This window comes from Arachis hypogaea, chromosome 19 (assembly GCF_003086295.3).
Source record: "Arachis hypogaea cultivar Tifrunner chromosome 19, arahy.Tifrunner.gnm2.J5K5, whole genome shotgun sequence".
Taxonomy (NCBI): Eukaryota; Viridiplantae; Streptophyta; class Magnoliopsida; order Fabales; family Fabaceae; genus Arachis; species Arachis hypogaea.
This window is the reverse complement of record NC_092054.1, coordinates 134190443-134205479: the sequence shown is the minus strand read 5'-3', so window position 1 is coordinate 134205479 and position 15037 is coordinate 134190443. Positions and strand designations below refer to the sequence as shown.

At 35.0% G+C, this 15037-nt stretch overlaps 2 protein-coding genes across 11 annotated transcripts; one reads left to right on the top strand and one right to left on the bottom strand.

The window, feature by feature from the left end:
• The first annotated feature begins 624 nt into the window (after positions 1 to 624).
• Positions 625 to 10032, top strand: LOC112775712 (ATP-dependent DNA helicase SRS2-like protein At4g25120). 10 transcript variants are annotated; one of them, XR_011877144.1, is made up of 29 exons: positions 625 to 950; positions 1071 to 1719; positions 1848 to 1889; positions 2019 to 2182; positions 2436 to 2634; positions 2951 to 3007; positions 3113 to 3218; positions 3310 to 3443; positions 3557 to 3631; positions 3778 to 3903; positions 4004 to 4135; positions 4235 to 4318; positions 4789 to 4902; positions 5034 to 5134; positions 5254 to 5320; positions 5652 to 5702; positions 6185 to 6262; positions 6516 to 6722; positions 6802 to 6840; positions 6947 to 7018; positions 7113 to 7199; positions 7305 to 7361; positions 7528 to 7736; positions 7845 to 7938; positions 8215 to 8317; positions 8808 to 8870; positions 9002 to 9061; positions 9250 to 9312; positions 9755 to 10032. XR_011877144.1 is itself a non-coding variant. In XM_025819544.3 (29 exons), the coding sequence occupies exons 1-29, from the start codon at positions 844 to 846 to the stop codon at positions 9842 to 9844; spliced, it is 3378 nt and encodes a 1125-aa protein (XP_025675329.1). In that variant the 5' UTR covers positions 625 to 843; the 3' UTR covers positions 9845 to 10032. The 10 variants fall into 10 exon arrangements, 2 of the variants coding, with proteins under 2 accessions (XP_025675329.1, XP_072083148.1); XR_011877143.1 differs by having other exon boundaries at positions 8215 to 8368; XR_003189651.3 differs by lacking the exon at positions 8215 to 8317 and adding an exon at positions 8318 to 8368 and having other exon boundaries at positions 7845 to 8017.
• Positions 10033 to 11113: 1081 nt separating this feature from the next.
• LOC112776069 (uncharacterized) lies at positions 11114 to 14644 on the bottom strand. The gene is made up of 8 exons (XM_025820044.3): positions 14024 to 14644; positions 13412 to 13551; positions 13154 to 13253; positions 12957 to 13055; positions 12470 to 12817; positions 12278 to 12370; positions 11986 to 12192; positions 11114 to 11513 (listed from the first exon to the last, which is right to left on the bottom strand). Exons 1-8 carry the CDS (start codon positions 14363 to 14365, stop codon positions 11268 to 11270), a joined length of 1575 nt encoding a protein of 524 aa, XP_025675829.1. The 5' UTR covers positions 14366 to 14644; the 3' UTR covers positions 11114 to 11267.
• Positions 14645 to 15037: the final 393 nt, after the last annotated feature.

The window sequence follows — 15037 nt, the reverse complement described above, 5'->3', positions numbered from 1 at the left end:
AAGGTGAATGCCACGTGGATTCACACTTTGACAACTTAACGTGCCACATTAGATCTTTGTCAACGGAGATAACTCTAGGGGTAAACGTGAGTTACGATCCAATATTTGGAGTCTTAATTAGGTAACTTAAATTTGGGGGTTGAAATTGAAGTCGAGTGAAAATTCCATGAGTCAAAATGAGGTTTAACTCGAGATAATAATATGTGGGTAAAGTACTAAATTAGTTCCCTACGTTTGGACGTAATCTTGTTTTGGTCCTAAAGGTTTAAGTGTCCTATTTGAATCTAAAAGAATTTCATTTAGCTTCAATGTAGTCCCACCATGAGGTCAAAGTTAAATCATTAACAGAATGTCCTATATGATAGCAGTACAAGAACAAATTTGATAATCTGGAGAACAAGTATAAACTCCAAAGACACAAAATCAATCCTGGATGCATCAATACATTTTACAGTATAAATCAGATATGGCTATACTTATCTCGTTTATATGGTAGACGAGATAAGTCACTTAATAAAAATTCGTAAATATTCTCAAATTAATATATATTCGTAATTAAAATATTTATTTTATTTATTTCAAAAAATCCCATATGTACTGCTGAATATCTTAATTCAAAATATTAAATATTTAATTTCTCAATTTAGAAAATCTTCATCCCGGAGAAAAGAGTAAAATACTAAAATCAGTGAGAGAAAAAAAAAAAAAATCAAAAACGCAAAGAGAAGAGTCCTTTGGCGCTTCGTAACTATGCACAGTTGCACACCGAATCTGTAACTCACTGACCCACTCACTCGCCTGAACTCGTGGCAACGGCGGTGGTAGTAGAGGTACACCGGCACAATGGGAGACCACCATAACAGTGGCCGAATCTCCGCCATTTTCAGGGCCGCAAAGCCACTCCTCCCTCTCAAAAGACCTTCTAATTCTTCTGCCTTCCCTTCTCTCCAGTAATTTCTCTTCTTAATTTATTTAGCGCTCGATTTCCTATTTCTTTTTAAATTAGGTTCATAAATTGCAGATAATTTCGCTGTAATCTGATTCTGAAGTGTGTTTTTTATGTTTTGCAGAATGAAGATTGGGTGTGAATTTGATGCCCCTGCAAAGAGGGTTCCTCTTGGAGAGATCCAATTCAACACGTGCCACAATTCAACGTGGAATGGTAGTTATGCTCGTGACAATGATCTGAGTGAGGGGAAAATGGCGGTTAACGCAGTTGGCGGCGAGGAGAGTGAAAAGGAGAATGCTTTTGGATCGTGTTTTGATACTCTTAGGAAGGAACCAGAGTGCTCTAAGTCAGCACCGGATTATTTCTCGGCAACCGGACTTTTGGATGATGATTTTGATGAGTCCTTCTTGGAAGAGATTGATAATTTGTGTCAGCAGAAAGCCGCAGAGAAAGAGGTAGGGCGGAGTGAGTTGCTAGATTGTAGCCGGAGCTGCGGCGAGGTTGTTTTGAGAGAGAGCAATGATTTCGGCGATGCTGTTGATCTGAGTATTGATTCTATGGCTGTAGGAAGTGGTGAATTTGTTAGCTTTGGGGTTGATTTGGAAACTAAAGAAGAAGAATTCGATGCTAATAGAGATAGTTTGAAAAGTAGGGAAATGCCGGAGGAGTATTCGAATTACTTGCAAAACCTAAATGAGAGGCAGAGAGAAGCAGCTTGCACTGATATTTCAACCCCTTTGATGATTGTAGCTGGCCCTGGAAGTGGAAAGGTGTTTTAGTTTTTATCTATTGTTTGTGGTCCATTGCGTGTTATTTCTTTCTCTTCTGTTGATAGTTTTGGTATCTGGTTATTCACATTGATGCTGAATTGCATTAACTTTTTTTTTTTTTGCACCAGACATCGACAATGGTTGGTCGAGTTTTGATGCTGCTTAATGAGGTGATATGAGCTAAATATACTATGCCCTTATCTTTGATTCTTTGCCACCTTTCCCTATCTTCTGAGTTTATCTGTTTCCACCATTTGCATATATTTAACAAAGTTATATTTTCTGATAAATATCTGCAGGGCATTAGTCCATTGAACATTCTTGCAATGACGTTCACAACAGCAGCAGCTTCGGAAATGAGAGAACGAATTGGAGCCATAGCTGGGAAGGCAACGGCTAAGGAACTCACAATCAGCACTTTTCATTCATTTTCCCTACAGCTGTGTCGTTCACATGCAGAAAAGTATGTTACCCTGAATTTGATGGACTGATGGAGATTTTTCTCTCACTTACTGGAACTAGAGTTGATTTTTCTTTCTATCTGAATGGTAATTATTGCAGCTGTCTTTATTCATAATCCATCCATGATTTTGCTAGAGAAAGGGGAGGAAGAAGTAGAACAAAAGAATTAAAAACTAACGAAAACATATTAAAAAGTTACGTGGCACTTCAGATTTTACTATGTTGCTCAAGTAATTCCTAAATTTATATTGCAGGATAGGTCGTACATCTGAATTCTTAATATATGGGCAGGGACAACAACGAAATGCAGTCATTGAGGCCATTCGATTATTAGAAAATGGAAAAAATAGGTCAAAAGATGGTGCATCGTTGGTTGGTGAAGAGTCCAAAGGCGTACTAACACCCAAACAGTTCAAGGATAAGGCAAAGAAATGGCAAAAGTTTGTGACTCAGGTTTGTGGTTCTTTTTATAGTTCTATTATTCATTAGTATAATCTGCCTTGTACAAAGAAGTCTGTCAAAAAACTTGATAGTTCTTGACCTGGGACATTTTATCCTACATATGGTTAAAGAGCCGGAAGGTTCAGCTGTTTGGTTCTATTACATGATTAGGCTTTAACTTTTAAAACTGTCCTTTACAAGGCCACATTAATTTTTTCACTGAACGAATAAGGGTCTTCCTTTTTGAAAAAAAAAAATTCTTTTCTTATGCTGCTGATATGTTAATTTGTTAAATTTTGGCATGGTCATATGTAATACAACATTTCAGGCCAAAGCCTCGGGAAGAACTTCTGCTGATTATTGCGAACTGGGCAATGAGATAGGCGTAAGCTAATAAGAAATTTTTTTTCCCGACAGTTGCATGCACACACAGACACAGACCCTTGTTCTACTTTAGCAACTCTAATTCTTTGCCCTGGATTTTAATCAGGCTGAAATTCTTGTGCATTACAATAGCATATTAAAATCTTGTAATGCTCTGGATTATCATGACTTAATCAGCTGTTCAGTGAAGCTCCTCACTGATTTTCCTGAAGGTAAGTCTTTTCTGAAACACAATTAACTAAAATCTCTTCACTTGTTACATTTGGTTGTGCTAACATTATGCTCATCTAAATTATTTATTAGTTTTCAGAGAGTGTCAGGATTCATGGAAAGCCATTGTTATTGATGAGTTCCAAGATACCAGTACCATGCAATACAAACTTCTGAGGATTCTGGCCTCCCATCATAAAATAACAATTGTCGGTGACGATGATCAGGTTTAAATATTTTATTCTTATACCCGTAGAAGTTTGAGAAGTTGGTGGTCACATATCTGTACATTTTTCCCCGTCTAATTACTGGTCTAACCAATGTCTTTTTTGCTTGACAGTCCATTTTCAGTTTCAATGGAGCTGATGTTTCTGGATTTATGTCCTTTCGCAAGGATTTTCCTAACTACAAAGAGGTGTCTGTTGTCCTTGTGACATGTTTTTATACTACAGTTTACTCATAATTGGATATGCTGTATAAATTGACAGAAAATTGCACACGAGATAATCTTATTAATTGTCTGCACTAGCGAACTTGCATAACTTACCTTTTTAACTTCAGATTAGGCTTAACAAAAACTACCGGTCCACACGCTGCATTGTAGAAGCTGCATCTTCTCTTATTCGAAATAATGCTAAGCGATGTCAAATGAAGAATGTTCTTACTGATAACTCTTCTGGATCCAAGGTACTTATGCCTTGCTATGCGCTGTTTTGTAAAGTATGCTTTATAGTTTATAGTGATTTTCTTGTTGATATGGCAAAACAACTTTGATAATAATATGCAGATAGTTGTAAAGGAGTGTAACAATGAGGATGCACAATGTGCATTTGTTGCTGACAAAATTATAGAAATTTCATCTAGTCATTCAGAAACTACCTGTTCTTTTGGTAACATTGCGATTCTTTACCGTAGGCAGGTGAGGTTGTTGTTGCTTGCTATTGTAACTTTGTGCAAAAGTAATTACCCTACATTTGACTGAAGGAATGGTCTTTCGTACTGTTTCTTTCTGTTTCAGATATCAGGAAAAGCCTTTCAAATTGCGTTTCGTGATAGGAAAATACCATTTAACATTCATGGGGTGGCTTTTTACAGAAAAAAGGTCTTTTTTTTTTCCATTTGAAGTAAAAATGATGATGCTTGCTAGTTTACAATTGTTAATATGTAAGTGATTTGTGCTTTGAATACTATTCGATCCAAATGTAGTAACAGATAACATGATAATTTAGGTTGAGATTATCAACAATTACATATGCTTCATCCCACCTATATTTCCCAATCTGTGCTAAGAAATCAATGAACTTCCAAAATTGGCTGAACCATTTAACTGGTATATAATTCAATGGAATGTGATGGACTTCCATATTATGTTTTCCTTGCTGTCTAAAATCTAAACAAGTGTACATTGAAAATTGACTGGATGATCCCTATATGGGGTACACTCAATTTCTATATTCTTAAGATCTTGAAAATTTTATGTTTATGATATAATAACTACATACTTTGTGAATTATTGCCTCTTTTTCTTTGCATGCATGTCATAAATTGTTAAATTTTCCTCTCTTATAACAGGTGGTGAGAACTATTATTGCCATGCTTAGAACAGCACTGCCTGTTTGTGATGATAGCTCATATATCCGTGTCTTTAAGGCTTTACTGCAATTTGAGAAAGATCAAAAAAAGAGGGTACAAGTTTTATAAAGATTTGTAGTCTTAACATGCTTAAGAGAGCATATACTTTTGGTTGCTTTCTATATTTTCTTCAGTTTATGGAAATCCTTTCAGCATGTAGTTCCAATTAATTTTTCTATTTGCAGGTGATTGATCATATCAACAAGATTTCAACTATTAGAAAATGCAGTTTCATATTAGCTGCTAGTGACATATTTAGTGCAAAGATTTCTGGTACCTTTAAAAGGTTTGGGGAAAAAAAATATTCATATACATGTGTTTTTTGCATTCTTGTTCCATTGTATAGTCTTGAAAACTAGTTGGTAATCTTGGTATAACGACTTTTGGAGCTCTCACTGATTATAGGAGTGAGCTTACCCATGGAAGGAAGGTTCTGACTACTCTAGAGATGATATCGAAACTTGTTCTCAGGGTAAATGTTCTCTATAAACTATTATCTGTGATCTAATATATTGATGTTCGAATTTTGTTTAACATTTATTAGTCTACAAAGTGAAGAAATTGTGGGATTGTTGTTTTTGTACCTTTCTTCTTCTCATAGTTTTCACTTTTACTTTGTAAGAGAGTATTCTTTGTTCTCTAATTATTTTTCATCTCTTCCTTACTATCATCTGACCTCTTAGAAATGTCACATGGCTTCTGAGTGATTAACGTTCCTTAATGATCCAATGATTATTCGACTTTCACCTTTCATAATATAAATTTCTCTCACTTGAATGGATGCCTTGGCTATTTGATGACAGGAAAAATCAATCTCAGCTATCATAACTAGTGTGGCAGACTTGATACCCGAGGTTCGTCTTACCAGACAGATGGAATCATTTTCTTGACATGTGATTATTGTTATTATTTTCTTAAAGTGGTGCAATCTGCTGATTTTTAGTTGTTTGAACTTGTTCTTTTTTGTTTTTAACTATATTCATGTATTTTGTTGGAATGTATAACATGTTAAATTTAAAGTTCTAAACTTAAGATAACATCTCATACATAGTGTCTCTAACCCCACTTGAATAATGCTAGATCAGGGAGGAAGGATGCTAGATTATCTTTGCAGGGTTAGATATCTGTTGGTTGTCCAATTTAATCATAGGATATACTTTGACACCATCTTAAGATTGTGGGTAGTTCCACTCCTAAAGCTAGCTCAACGGGGAAAGGATGCTAGTCACTTGGCCATATATCCTTGAGCAATGTAGAACTTAATTATAATATTGTATAACATCATGATTTTCAAGTTAGAAATATGAGGTCACTATTCCGTATGCTTTGAATTTAGAAATACCTTCTGGAGAAACGGGCAAGTGTTGATGTTGATGGAGGGACATTGCTGAATGAAGACTACGATATCAGATCTGTAAGTATTTGATGCAAGAATAAGTTCAGGATCAACTATCATTTTGTAGTTGGGAAAATGTTGTTGTATTTATATATGCTGAAATAGTATTTTAGTAGTCAATAATGTTTATATATCTTTGCATTTCTAGGTAACACACTTTCTCTACAAAGTTATGCATAGCCCTCTTCCCTACTTTGTTCTACTTTGCTTCTCACTTAGACATTCTTACCCAGTTTTCTTCATACATTGCTTGAATTGCTCCTTTATTCAGGTTCGTCAATACTTGCTGGATGATGTCTCTGAGTTTTTATCTACTAAATTTCTTGAGATAAAAGAGAAAAGGGAAATATCAGAAGACAAAGGCTGCAGTTTTATGCTGAAGGCATTCCTAGATTTTTTATTTGAGCGCGAAACAGAGAACTTTCGTGCTCGGAGGAAGGATAATGAAAATTCTGTGACATTGACAACCATTCATCAGGTACCTACATAAAATAGTTTGTGAGAATTGGTATTATGCTCCAAAGTAATCCATGTTTAATCTTCTTTGACCTGCACAGGCAAAAGGTTTAGAGTGGGATGTTGTCTTCATAGTTAAGGTGCATTAATCAAATATTGATTCACAGCGAAAAGGTTTTGCAGTTTACAAGGTAGATTCGTCTTCTCAGCACTTAGTCATTGCTGATGATTTGTTATGTAAAATAGGTAAATGAATCTGAGATTCCTCTACTACATGATTACAAAGGCATTATAAAGGAGACAGGGGCATTAGTTGAGGTAAATTCTTATTGCTTAATAATTGGATGAATTATGCACTTATTCCTGTCCTTTACTAAATTGTTTATGATTCCAATTCTCAAATGGTTTTAAGGAAGAAAGACGTTTGTTATATGTTGCAATGACGCGTGCTCGGCAAAAGCTTTTCATTCTCCATGTTATGATGGACTCAAATTGGCAGGTTTGTTTACCATTACTCGAGCTATTCTCCCCCCCAACAAAAACCACAAAAAATTCCCCTTTTTTTTCTTCTTTTTCCGAGTTGTCTAATTTTCTCTCTTCGCAGATGCTTCAACCTTCACGATTTCTGAGAGAAATCCCCAATCATCTTTTAGAGGTTCAGGTACGTCATGCAAACTATTGTGACTGTTTATCAAGCTTTGGATGTGGTTTAGAGTCATTATTTATCGTCACAGGAATTATTTTTCCCTCTAAATCTTGCAATTCCCTGTTGCATCACATCAATATATAATTATGCCCTCAATGAATAGTATTACATACTTTTGTAGGGCGAAATGAATATACAAGTACAACTAAAGCAAGAAGCTGTTCAAAAGGAAAATGCCAAGCTTAATGCCAATGAGCTGCTAAAAGAGCAACAGTTTGAAGAAGAGGTGGTCCCCATGCCTAATGACTTACTCAATAGTCATATTACCGAGTCTTCCAATGAGCTTGCAGAATTTGAAGAGGCAAACAATGGGAATACTTTCTTAAGAAGGTTCCTCTTCCATATTGTGAAGTTATATTATACCATCATCTCTTGCGTATATAAGCAGTAATTGATTTTGAAAAACTAGTTTTGTTAATCTCATGTTATGTTCCACAGATTCAATGTTGAGGACAGATCTGTTGTTTCCCATTTATTCCATAAATGGGCCAAGAAGAAAGCATTTCAAGATCAAAAGAGATTGCTTGACAAGGTGATTATAATGCGGGGTACACGCAGCGCGCAGAATTTTATGTTTTCCAGAGCTGAGATTTTCCATCTGAAAGATTTAAGTAATTATTTTCAACTTGTGATTTGTTTCTCAAAAATAATCAACCTAATATAAATTGTTTCCAGTTGATCTATCGGAACAGCACTTTGAATATTGTTAAGGCCATCTCTGCGATGATTATTATAGCATGAATAATTTCTTTTTACCAAAATTCTAGCTTGGATGTAATATGAGAATCGGTAAATGATGTAATTTCAGGGATGGTGCCTTATGAATTTCTGGAATTCTCTTAAATGCACACATGACGAATATAAATAACCTTGTTTGGCAACTAAAGTCAGTTCTCCTACTGTATATACAGGTTGGTTTTGTAATTGAGGAACGCCTTAGAGATAAGAGAAACAAACACAAGGTCTGGCAAGAACTGTAATTTTTACACTGCTTGTTTTTTACTGCCTATCAGGCTATCACTATCTTACATATTTGTTTCACATTTTTAATCATGTGGTATGGCATTCATTTTTGTTTGACATTTATTTTTACTTTTAAGAGCATGAGCTTATATTTATATTCAGGATCTGCTATACATTTCCAATACCGCAATTGGAATTGATATCGGTAATTACTTAAGATGAAGGGGGTGTTTGGGTTTATATGCTCATCTTCAAAAAAAATATGTATCTAAATCCCTTTTATCATGCAAAATACTTGCCTAAGGCTACAGAAGTCTGTCATATATTATTCTCACTACCTCCATTGTTGTGTTCAAGCTTGTGAGATAACTGGCTATGCTGTCAATATCTTTTGATATCTGTTTCTCATTTCCTTTTTATTTTTATTTTTTTGGTCAGGATTTGTTGAATAAACTAAAGTTGTGTTTATGCTCTGAGGAGGCATTTCAGTATGCTCAACATGTAAGTGCCTTTTGAAGTTGCTGAAGCCAGACATGGCTTCATTTCTACAATAATGGCAGAGACATTTTTTTCAAAAAAAAAATGGTACTATTATATATCTTGATTGAAATCTGATATATCTTTCCTTGCAGGTTTTGAGATGGGAGCAAATCCCTGCTGATAAACGTGCTCATCTTATGAGGGAAAAACAGGTTTGCTGTACCTTCAAGAATACTTAACCAAATTATTCAAACCCTTCCTATTTATTTTCCTATATTACAGGGTGGTTTACACAAAAACTAGAGTTGATTTTGATACCCTAATATAAAATATCAAGCCATGAATTTTCACGTTGTTTCTGATATTGAAGTGTGAGGTCTGAGTATATTGTATTTTTCAGGAACATTTCTTGAAGCAGAAGATTGAGAATGCGATGGGTTCGGCAGCACCAACTGGCAAACAGGTAGAAACTTTTTGGTGAATGGACATATTAATCTTCTCATGTCCGTTATTTCTGGTACATTATTTTAATGAATGACAAAATATAAAGATATTCACCTTGAGAAAGTTCATGAAAATATAAAGTCTGTTTGTGTGTGCAATTCTAATAAGTTGTTCATTCTGAATTTCATACGCTTTTGCCTTGTTTTTATGAGTATAATTGCTCAATATAATCTTAACCTGGTTCCTCTACAGTGGACATTTGAGAGAATAAAAACATTTTCTAAACCGTTCACTACCTATTAATTTATCCCCATATTTTTTTGTTTTGTTTTGTTAAATACAACCCCAGATTTTTTATCAACGGTTCACATACTACATTTCACTTTTTAAATTGCAACTTGCATGATAGAGGAGAGATCTGAAATCTTAGGGATGTAATAAAGATATTATTTGTTTGGCAGATTTCTTATTTGAAAAAACTAGGTTGCACGGTGACCCCTACGTCAAAGCTCCATGCGTCCCATCTTATTGAACAATACAAATCATTGTAAAAAATTTAGAAGTGCCATCTTTTATTTCCCCTTTTTCGGCCCCTTTGTAATGTATCCGTGAGTATTGGAAGCCCAAGCTAGTCCTCAACCTTGTATAATATATTTCCTAGGCTGCATCCAACTTTGGTGAAATATGTGTATAGATGTGCTATTTTAACTTATATAATGTAAGGTTAAAATTTTGCCAATTTCTATGTTATGGACCAATTACTTTCGTTACTTATCAGTTTAGATCTCTTCATATTTACAATGCGTACATGTTATGAATTCTGAAATAAATTGTTTTTAACTTTTCCAAACTGTTAATTATTAATGTATCAGAAATTATTAGACAAAAATTATTATGGAATAGGTTCATGAATTTGGATCCTTTAGAGTAAAATAATTGACAAAAAAATATTATGGAATAGGTTCAAATGAATTTAGATTATCTAAAGTAAAAAATTAATAAAAATGAAAAATTAATTACTACTAAATTTATCACTTTCATTTTATGATTCTCTTTTATTTTAATTCAAAGATGATTAATATACTTTTTCATTTTATCAATCTCCGCATTTTAAAGGAGTTTAATTTAGTTTAAATATATTGGATTATTGTCCACATCCTCGATTATGATGATACATTTTGTTTCAATTTAAAATTATAATGACTTAGAAGATGACGAATTTTTTATTTTTAATATTGGAATAGTAGTGGTGTTTTTTTAAAATGTGGATTGTCGGGGTGTTATACTCAAATGTGGAATCGTTTAACTAGAAAAGCAGAAATCGGACCGTCCGATTTATTAGAGGTACAGAAATCAGATCGTCTAATTTCTAGAGGTACAGAAATCGGACCCTCCGATTTGTGTACTTCCACAGTTTTGAAAAACACTAAAAATTACAATGTTAAGGTATATCACCATTTCTACTTCCATAACAAAAAAAATTAGCCAAGGATGACATCTTAAGAAAATATGAAATGTTTTCTAGCTTGATGTTTTGTATATTCAATGGGAAAGAGAGAGACAGATGCCGGATAAGAAACATCAACTTTTAGTAGATTGTCAATGATCAGTTTTCACCGGGTGAGTTCTTTCTACTCTTGCTGGTAGACATGGAACATAAAGTTGGAAACTAAAATAAGATAGTACTTCAGTTTTCCCCCATATTAGATCTTTACAATTAAAATAGAACATGGAACATAATACTAATATAATTCTTAAAACACCATAGGCCAAAGCAGTGAGAGAACCTTCACTAGTTCTTTTTTAAAGAAAGAAAGAAATGGGGAAACCAATGGCTAAATAAATACTCATTTCCTTTAAATCCAAAAATTAGTAGCTTAAAATGATCGAATACAAATATCCTATAACCTAAAACCGATGAGTTCAAGAAGGCAGTTCCTTCCAACTGCGCCCCTCAAAATATAAAAGTATGAATCAAAGGCCAGGAATAGACTCGAGATTGTACTTTTCTGGAAGTTCAATTTCTCTTCTCTCTTGTAATTTTGTCTTCGTAAAGCTATCAAGCTTTTGCAGGTATGTTGGATTAGGAGGTGGGCTTGGATTGCTAATTCTGCTGGCGAGAAAGCGGTGGATCAGACCCCTAAGAAAAGGGGCCATGGTTTCTGGTTCATATTCCAAGTAATACATGATCCCTCCCATGCAGAGAGAAAATAAGAAGACCTGTACCAGTTGAAAACATAAAACAAAAGAGAAAATTTCAATCCTCTTAACATAATGGGTCATATAACCCCAAAAATGACGAAAACATGCATCAGAAAGGGATTAATTATGTCATACATAAATGAGTGGTTTAGCCATGGATAGAGAATTCCCTTAATTACATTTTTAGTTCCTAAGAGTTAGACATGATACAATGGTTAGGTAACTTAGGTTGTTGCCTTGTTCCCTAATCTAAGCCTAAGGGTCGGAGGTTCAAAATCCAAGACACAGTTTTATCACTTTATGTCCTCAACCTCATGCACCAGGTCACCCTTTTGTTAATTCTTGTTTTTCATTTCTTAAATTCCCTTAAATAAAGTTCGTACATCGTCTGATTACCTAGATGGACACTCAAACTAAGACAAATACCATAAGACCTCAAAAGCAAAAATGAGTCTCATAACAATTCAGTGTGAAGTAACTTGAGGCATACCTCAGCATTCCTGATATCTGGAAGCAGGTGCCTGTTAACCAAGATATACCATAATGAATCTACAGCTCGGGGAAGAACATATAAAGCTAGTTCACGGCGCCTCTCTTTTTTCTCCAATAGCACTGATAGTGCAGCTATTCCACCTGATATCCAATATAACATCTTGTGATCTTTTGATGCAACTTTCCTATATAAACACACAACTGCCTGGAAAACCAAAAAATACTTTAGGAACAAGAAGAATATCACATTTGCCCATTAGAAACCAACAAGAATAATAACAAACATACACCTGATAAATTCCAACAAAAGCAGATAAAAAGGATGTGGAGCGAACAGCGCCTTTAATGGCAAACCAGAAAGTGCGGAAAGGCGCATCAGTGAACTGAAAACAAAATCTTCATCATGAGAAAGAGAATGCCCCAAATAAAAATGTCAATGACAAAAGTTAAATATGTTATTTTGTAAGTTTGGTAAGAAATACCTTATGTAGGCGCAGAACAACAAATGGCACAAATGTCAAAGAGAAGTAAAGTGGAAAAGTTTTTTTAAACGTTGCTGATGTTGCCTTTGCTTGATGAGCTAAACATGAATTTGTTCCAGGATGGATGATAGAACAGGGAATAATGGAGGGAAATTCTTCTAACTTTATGTACTCAGATTTTCCTACGCGGGATAAGTAAGCATGCAGTGAAGCAACGTCAACTGCCTGACCTCTACAGTTTTCCCTTATAGCCTTGTATACAGGTGCTGCAACAGGCCCGGTCTTCTGAATAAAGTCCTGATAGGATTTTGGCAAGCTCTCAGGACGCATGACGAAGCCATACATAACCTAAAATCAATTTTGATTGACAAAATCATCATAGGAACCCAATTTAACATGACAATAGATGAGAAGTAACAGATTTTTAGTCAGATACTTTATGTATTGACTTCTTGGTGTTCTTCAAAATCTTGAAAGATTTGAATACCTGTGCACAAGATAGGGCAAAGAGCAAAGTATCTCCATGTCTCCAATGACTTCCCCAAAGGTGGAACTTGTTCTTGGATTTTGCAGAATTATAAGCACACTGATATATAATAGTATGTATAAGATAAGACTGGTGCCTTCAGATCATTTTGAAATATGATAAGAATGTTAAATAAATTGATGTAAGCCTTCAAATACCTGAGCTACCCTAGCCAAAAGATATAGTGCTAGTGTACGCCTCCTACTTGAATCATTTAATGCTAGAATTGAAAAACCAGCAACCGAACCTGCTAAAATTCTGCTCCATCATCCCCTTAAACGAAGTCATAAATAAGCAATGTGTGCAAATGTCAACGGCGCAAAATAACATTCAAGCATTTACATACAGCAGAATGAAAAGCTTCAAAAGAGTTAACTAACTAAGCTACAAAAAACATTGTCATTACTGCAACTTACGCATTCCATGGCGTCTCTTTCTTTCTCAACTTCCGCAGCAAGCATCTAAGCCCATGATATGATCCAGTGAAACCACCAAAAAGTAGACCAATGCGACATGCTTCCTCCCTAACTATTAGATCTTTTTCCGAAACAAGTTGCTGCAAACAAAAAAGACATGCATATGATCATATGGTTTACAATTTGCATTGAAGTACAGCATGTAAAACACATAAATGGACAAACACAGTATATCTCCATTTGTGCAATCCTGCCACACAAATATTACCTAAAAACAACTGAAAGCTACAAAGCTTCAACCAGCCCACTTAAATATTACCCAAGAAATTTGAAAGTGCAATTATTTCAACACCTAATTTTTTTCATTCACAAGAACACAAACCATCCTTAAAAAAATAGTCTTCAATTGGACACTGAATTTCCGGGGAGAAGATACTGACTACTTATCAAACTGACATACAAACGAAGAATTCAATTACAACACCAGCCACATGAAATTGAATCAAAGGTTCGCTCCCATGACTATACATCAATGTAAAACGGAAATTCAAACCCTAATTTCATGCATGATCATGAAATCTTAGATATGATCAGAATTAAGATTTAACGGACCTTAAGATCGAGGAGGGAAGCGTAAGACTGGCCGCGAACGAGCTTGAAGGCGCGTAGGAGGATGCCGATGCCAACCCTGACGCCATACGAGAGAAGGAAGGTTTGGCACAGGTTACCGATAGCGTGGGCGATGCACGACTCGTCGGGGCCGTGATCGCACGGAGGCAAACCTGCCGTCGGCGAGCAAGGGGGTTGCTGGTGGTGGTGGAGGGCGGCGGCGCGTCGCTGGCGGCGTTGGAGCTCCTGGATGGCGTCGCGGAGGCGCTCCTCGGCTTCCCGGAGGCGTTTATCTGCGTCGGAGTTGTCGGAAGGCGGAGGAGATGGAGGCGACGGCGATTCCATCGCGAAATGGTTGGAGAGAGAGTGTGAGTGAGAAAGTAAGAAACGTTTTTCGCTCAATTTGCCATAAAAATCCAGAGAGGGAGAGAGAGTGTGTATGTGTGTGTGAGGATGAGGTGGTTGTTAGTTAAGGTTCTTATATAAAGAGACTTGTTAACAGTAACTGATATAAGAGAGATGTTGGATTTCATGAGTTTCTTTCATCTGATATTCTGATTTGATTTTTTGCGTTGGACTTTGTTTTCTATTAAGCAGCAACATCCCATCGTAATCCTTCTTCCCTTGCGTACTTGTTAATTATTACTGTTTTATTTTTCACGTTTTTCTCACTCCATGGTTTGCTTTCTCACGTGTCATCTGATTTATTAGTGTGTCTTTAGATTGTGGTTGGTCAATCGAATAAAAATGATTTTATAAATTTGATTTTGAATAGAATTAAGTCTGTGTCAATATAATTTATATTTGACAATTTTATATTAAAATTAATTTTGATAAAATAAATATTATTTAAATAATATTAATTAAAATATCACTTTTAGATAGATAATTATTAAAAAAAATATGACATTAAATTATAATGTTATTTTTTTAATATTTTTTTTATATATTTTTATATAGTATATTTTTAATATTCTCAATACTCTTTTTTAGTACGTTATACTTTTTTTTATTATT